The sequence below is a fragment of the Bos mutus genome, chromosome X, assembly GCF_027580195.1.
Source record: "Bos mutus isolate GX-2022 chromosome X, NWIPB_WYAK_1.1, whole genome shotgun sequence".
Classification (NCBI taxonomy): domain Eukaryota; kingdom Metazoa; phylum Chordata; class Mammalia; order Artiodactyla; family Bovidae; genus Bos; species Bos mutus.
In genome coordinates this window covers 33603773-33618724 of record NC_091646.1, presented here as the reverse complement: position 1 = coordinate 33618724, position 14952 = coordinate 33603773, and the positions used below count along the sequence as shown (strand labels likewise).

Below are 14952 nucleotides of genomic sequence, written 5' to 3'. Positions count from 1 at the left end.
ACTGATTCCTCTACCTGGGAAGTCCAAACTGCCTTCCCTCCTTTTCCTGACACCAGGCCATTTCTGTGCCACTTTGTATACTTTTCCAGCAAAACTCCTTATCGTTTCTTGCTGGTTCTCACCCAATGCAGGGAAATAGAGCTGTGATCTCTGAGAAGTGCCAAATAGCCTCCCTACCTTGATCTCTCGTGCCCTGATTTCAAAGGGATCTAAAGCTGAGTGCTGCGGGGAGATGTACCAGCTCTTGAGGGAGCCGGGGCAGGAGGGGGAAGCCTCCTGGGTTGATTTGAATCCCCACTCCTATCCCTACAGGCCTGTGTCCAAGGGATTCAGCCAGTTTCCAGCAGCCAGAATCAGCTTTCCAGGCAAGGCTACAGGGATGCCCACTGGGCAGAGGGGCCTGTGGATGACATGCACCCTGGAGACACAGGCCACTACAAAGGGTGTGGAGGCGAGTCGGTTGAGCCTCGGGGACGTGTCCCTCCCCCAGGACACCAACACCCCTGACTCACCCCGCTGAACACACTTCATCCTATTGGGGGCCACCAGTTTATTAAGAGGTCATGGAGAAGGCAGGCCCTCTGACAAACCACAGGGGCGACCACCTGCCACTCCATCAGGCCGCAACTTCAGCACGCAGCTGGCCCGGCTCCAAGGTGGCCGCCCCTCCCTGGAGGTGGCCAGGTGGCCCAGCACGACAAATCATGCTGGAAACAGGCCTGGCCCATGGAGCTGCGAGGCACTCTGTGATGCAGAGGTTCTGGAAGGTGCCCAAACCTTCTAGGCAGCCACTACCAAACCTGGGGCTGCAGGTGCTTGGGACTCGCCTGGTTGGGGGTTGACTAGGGGAGCAGCTTTCGGAAAAGGAGACAGGTACCTTGGGGTTCCCCCCAGACACAAAGTGCAATGGGTCCGCTGGGCAGCCCCCACTACTGGTCACTGTCTGGTCGCTGGTCACCACCTCAAAGCCCTGACGTGCTGGGCGTGGGGTCGGGGCCTCAGCCCTGTGCTGGCGCCTCGTCAGGGGCTGGGCACACGCAGTCTTGCTCAGTTTCATCTGCGAGCCTGGCCCCTAACTGGCTGCGGGCCTCCTGGGAATGCAGCCCTCCATTTCCAGCGCCTCGGGCCAGCCTTCATACTTATTGGTGTGCTTGCTATTCTTCATGTGCTGTGGGATAGAAGAAGGCATGGACTCATCCTCAGCCACCGGGGCCAGACAGACCCTCCATCCTCTTGGGCTGGGGTCAACCAAGCGGGCATTCTCTGGGCACCCAGCCCCGTCTGCCAGTGCCTCAGTGTTTTCAGCTAAAGATGGTGGCAGCTGTCCCCTTACAGCTGGAGGGGGTCAGGTTCTCAGAACTCTGGTGGGCCTGGCCCATGCTGGGAAGGGAAGGACGGGGTGTGTCCCAGCCCCCACCTCGCCCACAGGGAGCCCATGAAAGCTGTGCCAAGAGTGAGGCCCAAAGGGACATTTCTTGTCTGGGAGTCAAGCTGCTTTTTTGGCAGCTGGAGCCTTCCAGAAACCACTGGAATGGCCTGTTTGCCTTGCCCTGTTGCGGGGAGCAGGGTTTGGGGGCAGGGGGCCTCCCAATGAGGGCAGCTGGGGAGCAGGGTGTACAGGTTAAACTGGGGTCCTGGGTTTGGCAGGGATGGGACATCACTGAGAATCTTTTGGGGGTGGGGGTGGTGCTGTACCACGTGGCATGAGGGGTCTCAGTTCCCTGACCAAGGATAGAACCCATGCCCCTTGCCCCTTGCCCCTGGCAGTGGAAGCATGGAATCTTAACCAAACGACTGACAAGATGTCTGGCAAGCATCTTGAAGATGTATAGCAGGGAGGTGTCTTAACTGTGACTCTTGCTCATGTGAAAGCTTTGCCATTCAAAGGTTCTTTAGGGGGAAATCCAGACAAGAGAGAGAAGATCAAAGTTACTGCCCTCCTCGTGCAGAGCCAGGACCACCGTGGGGTGGGGGGCAGGTGTGCTGGGCAGAATTCAGGGAAGGCTGTGGCATGAACAGAAGGGGACCTTGGAGGATGCAGGCCAGAGGGGCGGGCAGACTGCCCTGGGCCAGGCAGTGGGGGTTCCAGGCTTTGTGTCCATACCTGCTCAAAGGGGCTCTTATTCTGCACACCCTTGGCCCCCACAAACACCCAGCTGTCCCGGAAGGCCAGGTCCTTGACGTTCTTGCTGCCCAGATCACTGAAAAGCTTCCGAGTCTCTTCATTCATCCTGCCGCACAGAAGGAAAAGAGGTGAGCTGTGACCCTAGATGGATGAGGCCTCGGCCGGCCTCAGCCATCACTTACTTGGTGGCTGGGTCGTCGTAGGAAGCCACAAACACTAGGGTGCCTTCGTGAAGCGGCCGGATGAACTTCAGCAGGTCGTTGACATCTGGGGGGACAGGTCCCATGGAGCACTGGCCACCTCTGAGCACCCCTCCCTCACCAACCCGTTCTCCAAACGAGGAAATTAAAGCAGGGAGTGAGTGGGCCAGGGATTCATGCCAAGCCAGTCGCCAAATGAGTTTAGGAACCAAATAAGAAGAAATAGAAGAGTTTAGGAAACAAGTAAGGAAAGAAAGAAAAAGGGAAGTCGCTCAGTCATGGCCGACTCTTTGCGACCCCATGGACTGTCGCCCACCAGGTTCCTCCGTCCATGGGATTTCTCCAGGCAAGGGTACTGGAGTGGATTGCCATTTCCCTTATCCAGGGGATCTTCCCGACCTAGGGATTGAACCCAGGTCTCCCACATTGCAGGCAGATGCTTTACCATCTGAGCTACCAGGGAATCCCAGAAAACAAGAAGCCAGGGCCAAAGCCCTGATTGTACACCGGTCCTTCTCCCCACCTTTTCTGAAGGCGAGGGAGCACTTGAGCTGCCCGGGAGAACCTAGAGGGAACAGCGTTCAGGGCAAAGGAGCTGTCATTCCACCCACAGTCAGAAAGTAGTAGTGGCAGCCTGACTCACCTCCTGCCCACATGTCGAAGGCGCGGGCCTCGATGAGGTCTCCATTTACCCCTGGGTAGGGGGAAGAATTGGGCGCTGCTGCAGGAGCTGCCAGAGTGATGCCACCCGGAGCCCCCAGATCAGCAGCCCTTCCAGAAGCTCCCCCCAATACCCCCAACATGTGAATGCCTACCACCGTGCTGCTGGTTCACATGCCAGGACACACCCAAAGCTGCCAGGCATTGGCAGCCCTCCAGGGGCTCCCCAGGCAGCAGCCTCCCATCCCTGGAAAGTTCGAGATCTTCACTGCTACCCTGCTCTTGTCCATCGGGTCACTTCTGTGGAACCTTCAGCTCCCACACGCTGCCCCCTACCACCCCAGGCCCCCCGGGAATTCCCGGAGTGGGCATGTGGACAGAGGGTGGCAGGCTGCCAATCGGCTTTGCATCTCTGCTCCATGGGGAACTCACCATTCACCAGGGCAATGTTCAGTCCCCGGCCCACGTTGTCCTTGACACTGCTCATGAGCCTGGAAGCGGGTCAAAGCTTTCCAATGGCCCATCAACGGCATGCAGCCCCTGCTTCCCTCCCTGCCCCCATCCCGAGAGGCTCACATCCTGTCTTCCAGGCAGATCTTGGGTCCAATGACGTTGGCAGCGCCGCTGACCACACGGAAGGCCAGATGCTCCTCGGGGCACGGCTGGGGCAGACCACATTTGTACTTCCTGGCTCGCGGCTCTGTGGGGACAACCAGCGTGACTCCTGGGCCTGGCCCTGGGGGCACTGGACACCTGAGAGGGGGTGGTCAGGCCCAGCCCATAGGGACAAATGAGTGATCACAGACCAGGGGACTGGCGTGCAGAGGAGACATGGCTCAGGTTGAGGTCAGGGACCCTCAGGGAGGCTCTTTGGCCACTGGTGGGAGAACAGAGGATAGTAGGAGAGCCGCCAGGAGGATGGTGTGTTACGAGGTGAACTGTGTTCCCACAGAAGAGGCTCTGAAACCCTAGGACCTCAAAACGTGACCTTCAGTGGAAACAGGGTTACTGACATTATAATTCATTTAGAGGCGATCACCCTGGAATAGGGTGGGCCCTAAATCTAATGACTGGAGAAGGAAATGGCCACCCGCTACAGTACTCTTGCCTGGAAAATCCCATGGACAGAGGAGCCTGGCAGGCTACAGTCCATGGGGTCACGAAGAGTTAGACACGACTGAACGACTTCACTAATCACCTTAAATCTAATGATGTGTGGTCTTAGAAGACAGAAGACACAGACGTGGAGGAGAAGGCCATGTGAAAATGGGCGCTGAGACAGAAGGGATGAAATCACAAGCCAGGGGCCACCTGGGGCTACCAGAAGCTGGAAGATGCCAGAAGGAGCCTCCCCTGGAGCCTCTGGGATGAGAGTAGCCTTTCAGTACCTAGATCTCAGACTTGGAGCTTCTGGAACAGAAAGAATATCCTTCTACTGTTTAAGCCACCCAGTTTCTGCCACTTTGGTATGGCCACCCCAGGAAATGGATACAGAGTTTGAGACCAGGAAGTGGGGTGCTACTGTAATAAATCCCCCAAAATGTGGAAATGGCTTTCCAACCGGGTAATGGGTAGAGGCTGTAGGATTCTGAGGTACTTCTTAGAAAAGGTCTAGATTGCCTTGAAGAGACTGTTAGTAGACATACAGCCATTGGAGGTAATTCTGCTAAGGGCTCAGAAAGAAGAGAGAACAGTAGAGAAAGCTTCTACCCTCATGGAGAAATCACACATCACTGTGCCCAGAATGTCACTAGAAATGTGAATGCTAAAGGTGCTTCTGGTAAGCTCTCAGACAGAAATGAGGAATGTGTTCTGGGACACTGGCCAAAAGGCCACCCTTGTCATCAGGTGGCAAGGAACTTGGCCAAATTGTGTTCTAGTGTTTTGTGGAAGGTACAACTCGTGAAGGCTGAACTTGGAGATTTCTAAGCAGAGTGTTGAGGATTTCTCCTTGTTGCTCACAATAACATGGGAGGGAAGACAGGCCAGTTAAGCATGAAAGAACCAGAATGTGAAGGTCTGGAAAATTCTCAGCCTAACCATATTGCAAAAAAAAAAAAAAAAAAAAAATGAGAGGGGCAGGTTCAGGAGACAACACCCAGGGTGTGGCTGGACAACTGTTTGTTAAGAGCTAGACGGGTGACTTGTAGACCCACTCAGCTGTGTCAGCAGAAGCCAGGAGAGAGAGATGACGTTATCCAGGAATGATCTGGAGGACTCTCTTGTCTATAGCTTAGACCCTCATGAATTCCAAAGGAGATAAACAAGGTTTTTGAGACTTGTATACAAGTAGGAACATTTCCAGGCTGGACTGAGAGAGACAGACAAAGGATGGAAGGGAGGAAGGAGAATTCCAAGGGCAGGTCAATAGTTGCAGAGGCCACAGTTGGCTTGGACCCAAAGGGAGGGTAAGATCGCCCCCTATATTCCAGAGCCCCACCAACCTTCACCCCCTCAAAGGCCCAGGGATTCTTCTTAGGCTTTGAAATGTAATGGATCTGCCCTGCTGGGATTTGGACTTGCTTGAGACTGATGACCTCTTTATTCCTTACAATTCCTCCCTTTCAGAATGGCAATGTCCATCCTATGCCTGGCCCCCTAGGTATTCTGGAAGGAGGTAACTTGTTCTCTGGACTCCCAGCATGCAAGCAGTTCCAGTGGGCTATAGTATGGGGAGGGGTAAATGGAGAAGAGAAACCCTAGTGGGCTGGGTACAAGCACAGCTGTCACAAAGGTGGTCAGAGGGATAGGTACACTGCAGGAGCCGTGAGGTGAGAGGAACCTTACCTGCAGTCACTGAGTTCTCTTGGCCTGTGGGTACAGAGAGTTGTTTCTGTTAGTAGGGCAGCCTGGTCCTGTACCAGGAAGTCAACATGGAGGACAAGCCAGGATCAGGGGCCAGGGGCTATGCCAGGCTGACCCTGGCACATACATTCCTGGGCAAGTCTAAACATTCACATGCAAAACTCTCTGTTTCAGGAAAGGGTAGATGGGACTTGTGAAAAGTCCTTAGAGATGAGGTGTCCCCAGCAAGAAGGGGTCGAGTTCCCTCCCCATCTCAGAACCCAGTGGAAAGCCTCCAGGGACCAACGAGGGCATCATCCCCAAGATTCAGCTGAAGCTCCCCTGCCCTCCCACTCAGGCCCCAGTGACTCCAACTGAACTGAATGGATTCTAATGAGTGGGGATTGGTGTGTCCAGCCAAAGCAACTGGGTGGTAAGGGTCAGGCTGTGGGGGACACCAAGAGGCAGACCAGCGAGGACAGCTCCCGGTGTCCTGCCAGGAGGAAACAGACAAACCAGACCGCTGCCAGACCCGTCCTGAGCCTCAGCCCGCAGGTCCGGTTGCCTGCCGCCAGCGACCCTTGTAGCAGGGTGAGGGAAAGTCCCACACTCACTGGCGAAGAGTTGCTGGATCCAAGGAAAGCCAAGGCCACTGAGGAGGATGCTGACTACAATCCAGGTGACAGCCACGGTGATGACCAGGGCCATGATGCGAAGGGGGCCTGGAGGCAGGACAGACATGAGCGAGGCCACCTCTGAGGGCAGCGAGCTCCCGGACGACCCCAGGCCTTCTCAAGAGCGGATCTCCTCATCCGCTGGGGAGGAAGGGATGGGAGAACAGGAGTGGGGGGTACCTGTGGCCGCCCACCAGGCACGAGAAGCGGATCAGCTCCTGGTGGGTGAAGGAGGAAAGGCCGCTGCACCTGGAAGGCTCTTGGCTTGGTTCTCCCTGGCGTTGTGGAGGGGCCTTCAGAGCCCCTGCTGGAGAGGGCTTTACCCACCTCCCATGCTGACAGAGGAGCCACCTAACCCCTGAGGTCCCCATGCATTTGAGTCCCCGCCACCCTGCCCCTCCTTTCTCCTGCAATGATGGAGGAGAAGGCTCTTACCCCTTTAGAAGGCCAGGCAGGCCTCCCTTCCCCTGCTGTGAGCTGGGTGCCCAGCTTTCCACCCTGGCTGGAGTTCTTGGAATAGCTCACTCTGTCTCACTCTTGGTCTTCTATAGTCAACATCTCCTGTCCTCTGAAGACGCAGGAGGACAGTCCTTGGGGATCATGTCCCCAGCTGGCCGCTGGCCTCCATCTGCTCCCTTCCCCTCCTCTCAGGCCCCTCCAGAGTCGCATATGCTGGTTCTTCCCTCCTTGCATAGACTTCCCTCCTGGTCCCTCTGTCTTCTGATCTCCTCCTCTCTGCCCGGGCCTCCATCAGCCCCGTAGGACAGCCTGTCGCCAAGGCCCCCAGCCTGGGACCTTCTTGGGGTCAGCACCCCGGGGTTACCTGTGGGCCCTCGTTGTCTCCAGGCTGAAGCCCTCCCACAGAAACCCTTCTGGGCTGGCACCCTGGAAGCCCATAGGATGCTCCTCACCCTTCTTGTCCTCTGAGACTCTGCCCTGAAGACCTGGGCTTGTCCTGGTTTCTGTCCCACATGGCCTTCTCACCTCCTTCCATGGACTCTTCCCGGATTATGTCAACCATTCTCCTTGTCCTTAACATTTATCTCTGGCTCTGTCCTGTCTTCTGAGCCATATCTATATAGCCAACTGCTACTTTACTATTTCTATTTGGATATTTCACAGGTGTCTCAAACTAAATATTAAAACAGAACTCATCTTCTCTATTCTACCCCAAATAAGCAAACTATTCTTCTGGTATTTTGTCTTTCAGCAAATGATCCCTCCATTCATACAGTGCAGCAAGTGAAAACATTGCAGAATGACACTGGGGAATCCCCAAATCCTGTGTCCATACCCTTCTCTCACTCTTCCCTCCTGCCTCAACTGTCTGTATAAGTGCCCTCCTCTGCTCCCAGCCTTGAACTGACATTCACAGAGCAGTGACTCTTATTTTCCCAGCCCAGCCCTGACCACTCTTGAGGCCACATCTTCCCAGCCAGTTCCTCATGGGCCAGCTTCCCTGGGATACATTCATAGTGCTGCAACCTTTTCCACTAGGAAGTCCACCCCAAAACTGATGGGACCCCAAGCCCACTTTGTCTCAACTGTCCAGGCAACAGCAGAACTGGCAGTGGGTTCCCATCTGAGCCCAGGGCCACTTTGATCAGCTTCTTGTCTAAGACCACCACATCTCCCTGTCCACCCAGCTGCTGCACTCCTTGGGGCGTCTCTCACATAGCTCTTTTTCCAAAGAGTGGCCAGTCACCCCGTTTGGGAGAAACAGACTATCATACCCCTCTTCTCACGACTGAAAGAGCTGGGAGCTGAAGTCCTCAGAAGTGAAAGGATTTGCTCAAGGTCATAGAATGAGTGTTTCTGCAAAACCCAACAAACCCAGTGGTCCCACCACTCCCGCCCTCCCCGCCCTTCCAGACAGACCTCTGGGCAGCTGGGCCTCCAGCCGAGTCTGCTTTCCAAGACTCTCCCTTTCACGGTGGAAGCCACCCACCTGCCAACCTCATGTCCACTTCTCTCGTTGGGCTGGGGCAGCCAGCAGGTGCAGCCTTTGGGGACCCTGCGCTCTGGGGAGGGGGGCAACAAAGCAGAACAAGCAGGTTTGGGTGGGGGTCAGGGACGACCTCTTGGTGGGCCCCAGTTATGGTGCGGGCGTTATCGGTGCGCCGATTTGCTGGTCTAAGTCCCTGGCCAGGCCCCTTGGGGACGTGGAGAGAAGCCCGGCTGGGACTGGAGGGGACGCGGGAACCAGGCGGGTCACGATCGAGCACCCGGGAGCCGCTGGGGCTGGGAAGTGGAAGTGGTTCTCCCAGATGCGGGTCCCTCCCGCGGGAGGCCCCCCCTCCCACCTCTCCGGGCATGGAGGCCGGCGACGCGGGCCGGGCCAGCCAGAGACTTGCCTGACGCTGCGGGGAGGGATGCGAGCCGGATCGAAGGCAGCGTCGTGAGGCCACCCGCCTCGCTCTACTTGGCGAGGCCAGGGAGCTGCGCGGGGCAGCTCGAGAGGCCCAGCAATGGCGACTTGGGGCGAGAGCACGGCCGCAGCTGCCACCGCCGTCACCGGCTAGCTCTGGGCAGCGGGCTACCGGGTAGGAGGGGCCCGAATTTGCCCCGCCCCCGACGCGCTCTCCGGCAGAGCCCCCGGGCCGGGCTCCGGGGGGAGGGGCCACGCTCGGTCCCGCCCCTGACGTCTCCTCTTGAGACTTCGCTCAGCGGGGAGAGCCCCGCCTTCCGAGGCTTTGAGGGCGGGGCTACGCTCCTGCCGGGCGCTCAGATCCGAACCCTACAAACGGGCGGCGGGATCCCGGGGCGTAATGAGAAATTCTTTCAACGTTTAAATCTGTACGTTTTCGTAACACGGAGTAACAGAGGCGTGTCCGGGGAAATAGCGGGATGCGATGATCCAGGAGCCAGCAGGCTCAGCCTTGAGCGGCCTCCCCGCTCACCAGTCTGTTTTCCAGAGAGCGGCACGCTCACACGCGCTTACTTCCTGCCTGCTCCCCCAGCCTCCTTCAGGAAGGCACCCCGGACACCGCCCGGGGCACCCTCATCACCGCTCCCCCGGGGCTGGGAGAGCTGGGGCCACCCTGTAGCCTGAACCCATTGGTCTGGGACGTCTGCAGCCCGGCGGCGTGAGAACCACTGAAACATCCATGCCCTTTGACCCAATGACCTCACTTATGGGAAAATTCCCTAAGGAAAGAACCAAAAATACCAGAGAAAGTTGATAGAGCTAGGCCGTGACAGAGCTCTGGTTAGCATCCAGGAACTTCTACAATGGCATCCACAACACTCCCCCCCCCCCCCCCCTTCTCCCTACAAGATCAAGGTGATGTTTCAGGCCCCTGCTGCAGCTGTCAGCGATTAGTATTTGGGATCACATAGTACTGACTATTTGCTATCTGTAAGATCATGGCATCCGATCCCATCACTTCATGGCAAATAGATGGGGAAACAATGGAAACGGCGATAGACTTTATTTTCCTGGGCTCCAAAATCACTGCAAATGTTGACTGCAGCTATGAAATTCAAAGACGCTGGCTCCTTGGAAGAAAAGCTATCACAAACCTAGACTAGTATTAAAAAGCAGAGACATCACTTTGCCAGCAAAGGTCCATCTAGTCAAAGTTATGGTTTTTCCAGTAGTCACGTATGGATGTTAGAGTTGGACTATAAAAAAAGCTGAGCACCAAAGAATTGATGCTTTTGAACTGTGGTGCTGGAGAAGACTCTTGAGAGTCCCTTGGACTGCGGGGAGATCAAACCAGAAAATCCTAAAGGACATTAGTCCTAAATATTCATTGGAAGGACTGATGCTGAAGCTGAAGCTCCACTACTTTGGCCACCTGATGTGGAGAACTGACTCACTGGAAAAGACCCTGATGTTGGGACATTGAATGCAGGAGGATAAGGGGACAACAGAGGATGAGATGGTTGGATGGCATCACCGACTCAATGGAGTTTGAGCAACCTCCGGGAGATGGTGAAGGACAGGGAAACCTGGGATGCTGCAGTCCATGGGGTTGCAAAGAGTCAGATATGACTGACTGGACAACAACACCTGTCTGTGAGTACCAAGCCCTGGGCACCATGCCCTCCCTCAGTGGTCTTTCCTGCAATGCTGGGTGTTGTGGTGCCCAATAGATGAAGCTGGTGGCTGGTCCCTCCCTGGAGCTGCCAGCCAGGCACCAGGCAGCAGGGAGACTGCTAGTGCTTAGAGGACACTGTTTACGTCTTTCTCAGAGCAGACATTTTGGAAACGCTGGTTTAATGAGTCCTCCTGAGGGCCCAATGACACATTCATCAACCCCAGGGAAACCACACTGGTGCAGGGCCAGAGGCCCAGGACTCCTCCCCAGTCTTCTGTGCTTCAGTGGGCGGCTTTGTTTCTCTGGGAATATTTTTCGACGGGGACTTAAGAGAGGATGAGACCCTCGCAAGTCACGCGCCCCAGTGCAGAATGTCTCCTCTGGGCCCTCCTGCTCATCCGCAGGGCAGCTCCCACAGCCGCAGTGCTAGTTCCCGGTGTTTGCTTGGCTCCTCGTGCCAACTGTGGGCACCCAGAACCCGTGCTCTCAGCCAATCCCTCATTGCCTTCTCTGTGCAGACGCTGCATGCGGAGTTGTCAAGTGACAGGGCTCACGGGGACCTCTGTGCTCATGCCCTTGTGCTGGCATCTCCTGCCTCTACTCCCCAGTAGGCACCCGGAGCTGAGGTGACAGGTGCCTGTTCTTACACGGGACCTCTTGCCTGGACCCTAGATTAGGCAACTGGGTTGCCAGTGACAGTTGAATGCCCTCACCCAATGCCACCTCTGCCACTGCCAGAGTAGGTACAAAGGTGTGACTCAGTGAGGCCCTAAGGACTATTCAGAGATGAGGGGACCAGTGACTGTCCTTACAGGGTCCCCCCCTTCAATCTTGTGCCTCCTTGTAGGCACCTGGAATGGAGGTGACAGTTGAATGCTCTTAACCGGAACCAGTAAAGGAGAAAGGGAAAGATATACTCAATTGAACGCAGAGTTCCAAAGAATAGCAAGGACAGGTAAGAAAGGCTTCTTAAGTGAACAATGCAAGGAAAGAGAAAAACAATAGAATGGGAAAGACTAGAAATCTCTTCAAAAAATTAGAGACACCAAGGGAACATTTCATGCAAAGATGGGCACAATAAAAGACAGAGGCGGTATGGACCTAACAGAAGCAGAAGATATTAAGAAGAGGTAGCAAGAATACACAGAAGAACTATACAAAAAGGTCTTAGTGACCCAGATAACCACGATGGTGTGATCACTCACCTAGAGCCAGACATCCTTGAGTGTGAAGTCAAGTGGGCCTTAGGAAGCATGACAATGAACAAAGTGAGTGGAGGTGATGGAATCCCAGTTGAGCTGTTTCAAATCCTAAAAGATGATGCTGTGAAAGTGCTGCACTCAATGTGCCAGTAAATTTGGAAAACTCAGCAGTGGCCACAGGACTGAAAAAGGTCAGTTTTCATTCCAATCACAAAGAAAGGCAATGCCAAAGAATGCTCAAACTACCGCACAATTGCTCTCATTTGATATGCTAGCAAAGTAATGTTCAAAATCCTTCAAGCTAGGTTTCAATAGTATGTGAACTTAGAACTTCCAGATGTACAAGCTGGATTTAGAAGAGGCAGAGGAACCAGAGATCAAATTGCCAACATCTTTTGGATCATAGAAAAAGCCAATTTCAGAAAAACATCTACTTCTGCTTCATTGACTATGCTAAAGCCTCTGACTGTATGGATCACAACAAACTGGAAAATTCTTAAAGAGATGGGAATACCAGACCACCTGACCTGCCTCTTGAGAAACCTGTATGCAGGTCAGGAAGCAACAGTTAGAACTGGACATGGAACAACAGACTGGTTCCAAATAGGAAAAGGAGTATGTCAAGGCAGTATATTGCCACCCTGCTTATTTAACTTATTTGCAGAGTACATCATGAGAAATGCCAGGCTGGATGGATCACAAGCTGGAATCAAGACTGCTGGGAGAAATATCAATAACCTCAGATATGCAGATGACACCACTCTTATGGCAGGAAGAGAAGAGGAACTAAAGAGCCTCTTGATGAGGCTGGAAGAGAAGAGTGAAAAAGCTGGCTTAAAACAACATTCAAAAAACTAAGATCATGGTATCTGGTCCCATCACTTCATGGCAAATGGATGGGGAAACAATGCAAACAGGGACCAACAATTTTCTTGGGCTCCACAATCACTACAGATGGTGCCTGCAGCCATGAAGTTAAAAGACGCTTGCTCTTTGGAAGAAAAGCTATGACAAAACTAAACAGAGTATTAAAAAGCAGAGACATCACTTTGCTGACTAAGTTCCATCTAGTCAAAGCTATGGTTTTTGCAGTAATCATGTACAGATGTGAGACTTGGACAATAACAAAGGCTGAGTGCCAAAGAATTGATGCTTTCAAACTGTGGTGCTGGAGAACACTCTTGAGAATCCCTTGGACAGCAAGGAGATCAAAGCAGTGCATCCTAAAGGAAATCAACCCTGAATACTCATTGGAAGGACTCATGCTGAAGCTGAAGCTCCAATACTTTGGCCACCTGATGCAAAGAGCCTTTTCTCATTGGAAAAGACCCTGATGCTAGGATAGACTGAGGACAGGAGAAGGGGACGACAGAGGATGAGATGGTTGGATGGCATCACCGACTCAATGGACACGAGTTTGAGTAAACTCCGGGAGATGGTGAAGGACAGGGAAGCCTGGCGTGCTGCAGTCCATGCATTCTCAAGGAGTTGGGCATGCCTGAGTGAATGAACAACAACCAGGACCTCATGCCTCTTTTGCATTGCAAGCTCCTAGAGCTGAGATTACAGCTACTGTCCTTCTCAGGTCCTTCATGTCTGTCCTTCATTGGCACTGGGCATCCGGTGATAGTTGAGCATCCTCACCAGGGCCCTCTCATCTCTGCCACAGGGTAGCACCAAGATCTGAGCTGTCCACTAACTTCTCTAGCCTGGGCCCTCTGTCATGGTGGGGACACTCAGAGAGGATCAGCTTGGGGGTCCCCACCCTGCCCTCCCTGCTCCCACGTAGTCATCACATGTTGGGAGTCCAGGAAGAGCTTAGTCTCTCCTCCATTTCCGGTTCCTGGCCCTACATGGATCCTCCACGCTGTTAAGTGTCCCACTCAGTGATGCCATGCCAGAAGGCTTTCCAAGGGGCTTGGGATGACTCTCCCCAGAACTCAGCTCTACTGGGTCCCCCAAAGTCTGTAGGTGTCTGTGGAGCTGTGTGAGGGGTCCCTGAGCACAAAGACCCCAGCGGGGTCAAGAAAGGCTCTTTTGTTTCTTTGCTTTTTCTCCTGAGGGCTTCCCTGGTGGCTCAGATGGTAAAGAATCCGCCTGCAATGCCGGAGACCGTGGTTGGATCCCTGGGTGGGGAAGAGCCCCTGGAGAAGGGAATGGCAACCCACTCCAGTGTTCTGGCCTGGAGAATTCCATGGACAGAGGAGCCTGGCGGACTACAGTCCACAGGGTCGCAAAGAATCAGACATGACTGAACGACTAAGCACAGCGTCTGGCCTTTGTGGGCACACAGCTGCCCCATAGCATCCAGGACAGGACAGGACTCTTTGTAGCTATGCAGGAGCCAGAGCATTAGAACGAAGGACTCACTGCCCCTTCCCCAGGCCACCGGCACAGGGAAGAGAACCAAGGCCAGCGTCCCCACCCCAAATGAAGCCCAAATGTCCACAAGGGGCTTTCTCAGCTGCTCCATGCGGACCTGAAGGCACCATGGGTCTGGATTCCAGCTGTCCCTAGCCCAGCAAGTCCTTTTCTGCTCAATCTAGGTCCACGTGAACCTGGTGGTCTCCCTACATAGCCCAAGCTCAAGTGAGGAGCCATGGTGGCCAAGCTCTTACCAACAAACAGCCTACGGGCCTGGCCCCGCGGTCACAGACCTCCCTGGCTCCATGACCCCTGAGCCCTGCCAGCCGCGGGGACCTGTGGAGTGGACCTTGCCTGCTCAGGTCACATGTTGGGTGGCTGGCTTGGTCCCTCCATGAAACATCCCGGCAAACGAGGAGCATCCTGTATGTTTGTTTTGGGTTAGCCACACGTCCCAGAACTCAGGCCCAGGGCGGGGACCACAGGAGCGGCTGCAGCCCCCTTCCTGATGCTTGGTCGAGGGAAAAGGCTGGACAGACGCCCGGGGGGGCACTGCCTTTGGGGGGCAGGCTCACCTGGACTCTTGTGCCCTTGTTCAGCAATGAGGCATGTGCAGAGATAATCTGGCTAGTTGAGATTAAGGTCATTCTGGGGGAGATTGGGCCTCCAGTCCAGGATGACTGGTGTCCTGGTCAAGGGAGAAGCTTATGTGAAGATGGAGCCAGAGGCAGCCAGGCTCAAGGAAGCCAGCAGATCCCCTGGAGGGCGCCTGCTCTTGGTCTCAGGCGCGAAGGCCAGCTGTGTACCACTCCGTGGTGCCAGACTGTTGTGTGCCCTGGACTCGCCTGTCCCCCTTGGTTTATGTCCCCAAGTCCCTTAGCCACTCCTTCCTAAATACTT

The 14952-nt window shown here is 54.7% G+C and overlaps 1 protein-coding gene across 3 annotated transcripts; it reads right to left on the bottom strand.

Annotated features, from left to right (window-relative positions):
* Positions 1-530: 530 nt before the first annotated feature.
* On the bottom strand, positions 531-9000 carry FAM3A (FAM3 metabolism regulating signaling molecule A). Of its 3 annotated transcripts, XM_005910112.3 has the most exons (10): positions 8798-9000; positions 8392-8464; positions 6384-6491; positions 5773-5796; positions 3562-3685; positions 3418-3476; positions 2969-3019; positions 2308-2392; positions 2105-2231; positions 531-1168 (listed from the first exon to the last, which is right to left on the bottom strand). In XM_005910112.3, exons 2-10 carry the CDS (start codon positions 8402-8404, stop codon positions 1073-1075), a joined length of 687 nt encoding a protein of 228 aa, XP_005910174.1. In that variant the 5' UTR covers positions 8405-8464; positions 8798-9000; the 3' UTR covers positions 531-1072. The 3 variants fall into 3 exon arrangements, with proteins under 3 accessions (XP_005910174.1, XP_070222462.1, XP_070222463.1); XM_070366361.1 differs by lacking the exon at positions 8798-9000 and having other exon boundaries at positions 8322-8448; XM_070366362.1 differs by lacking the exons at positions 8392-8464; positions 8798-9000 and adding an exon at positions 6879-6900.
* Between the last annotated feature and the right edge of the window lie 5952 nt (positions 9001-14952).

Bases quoted from the DNA above. Each gene is read 5' to 3' on its own strand.
- FAM3A (XM_005910112.3), bottom strand. The intron at 3,020-3,417 runs GTGAGTTCCCCA...CCCCCTACCCAG, and splicing joins GAACATTGCCCTGGTGAATG to GGGTAAATGGAGACCTCATC. The intron at 2,232-2,307 runs GTAAGTGATGGC...TCTGTGCGGCAG, and splicing joins TACGACGACCCAGCCACCAA to GATGAATGAAGAGACTCGGA.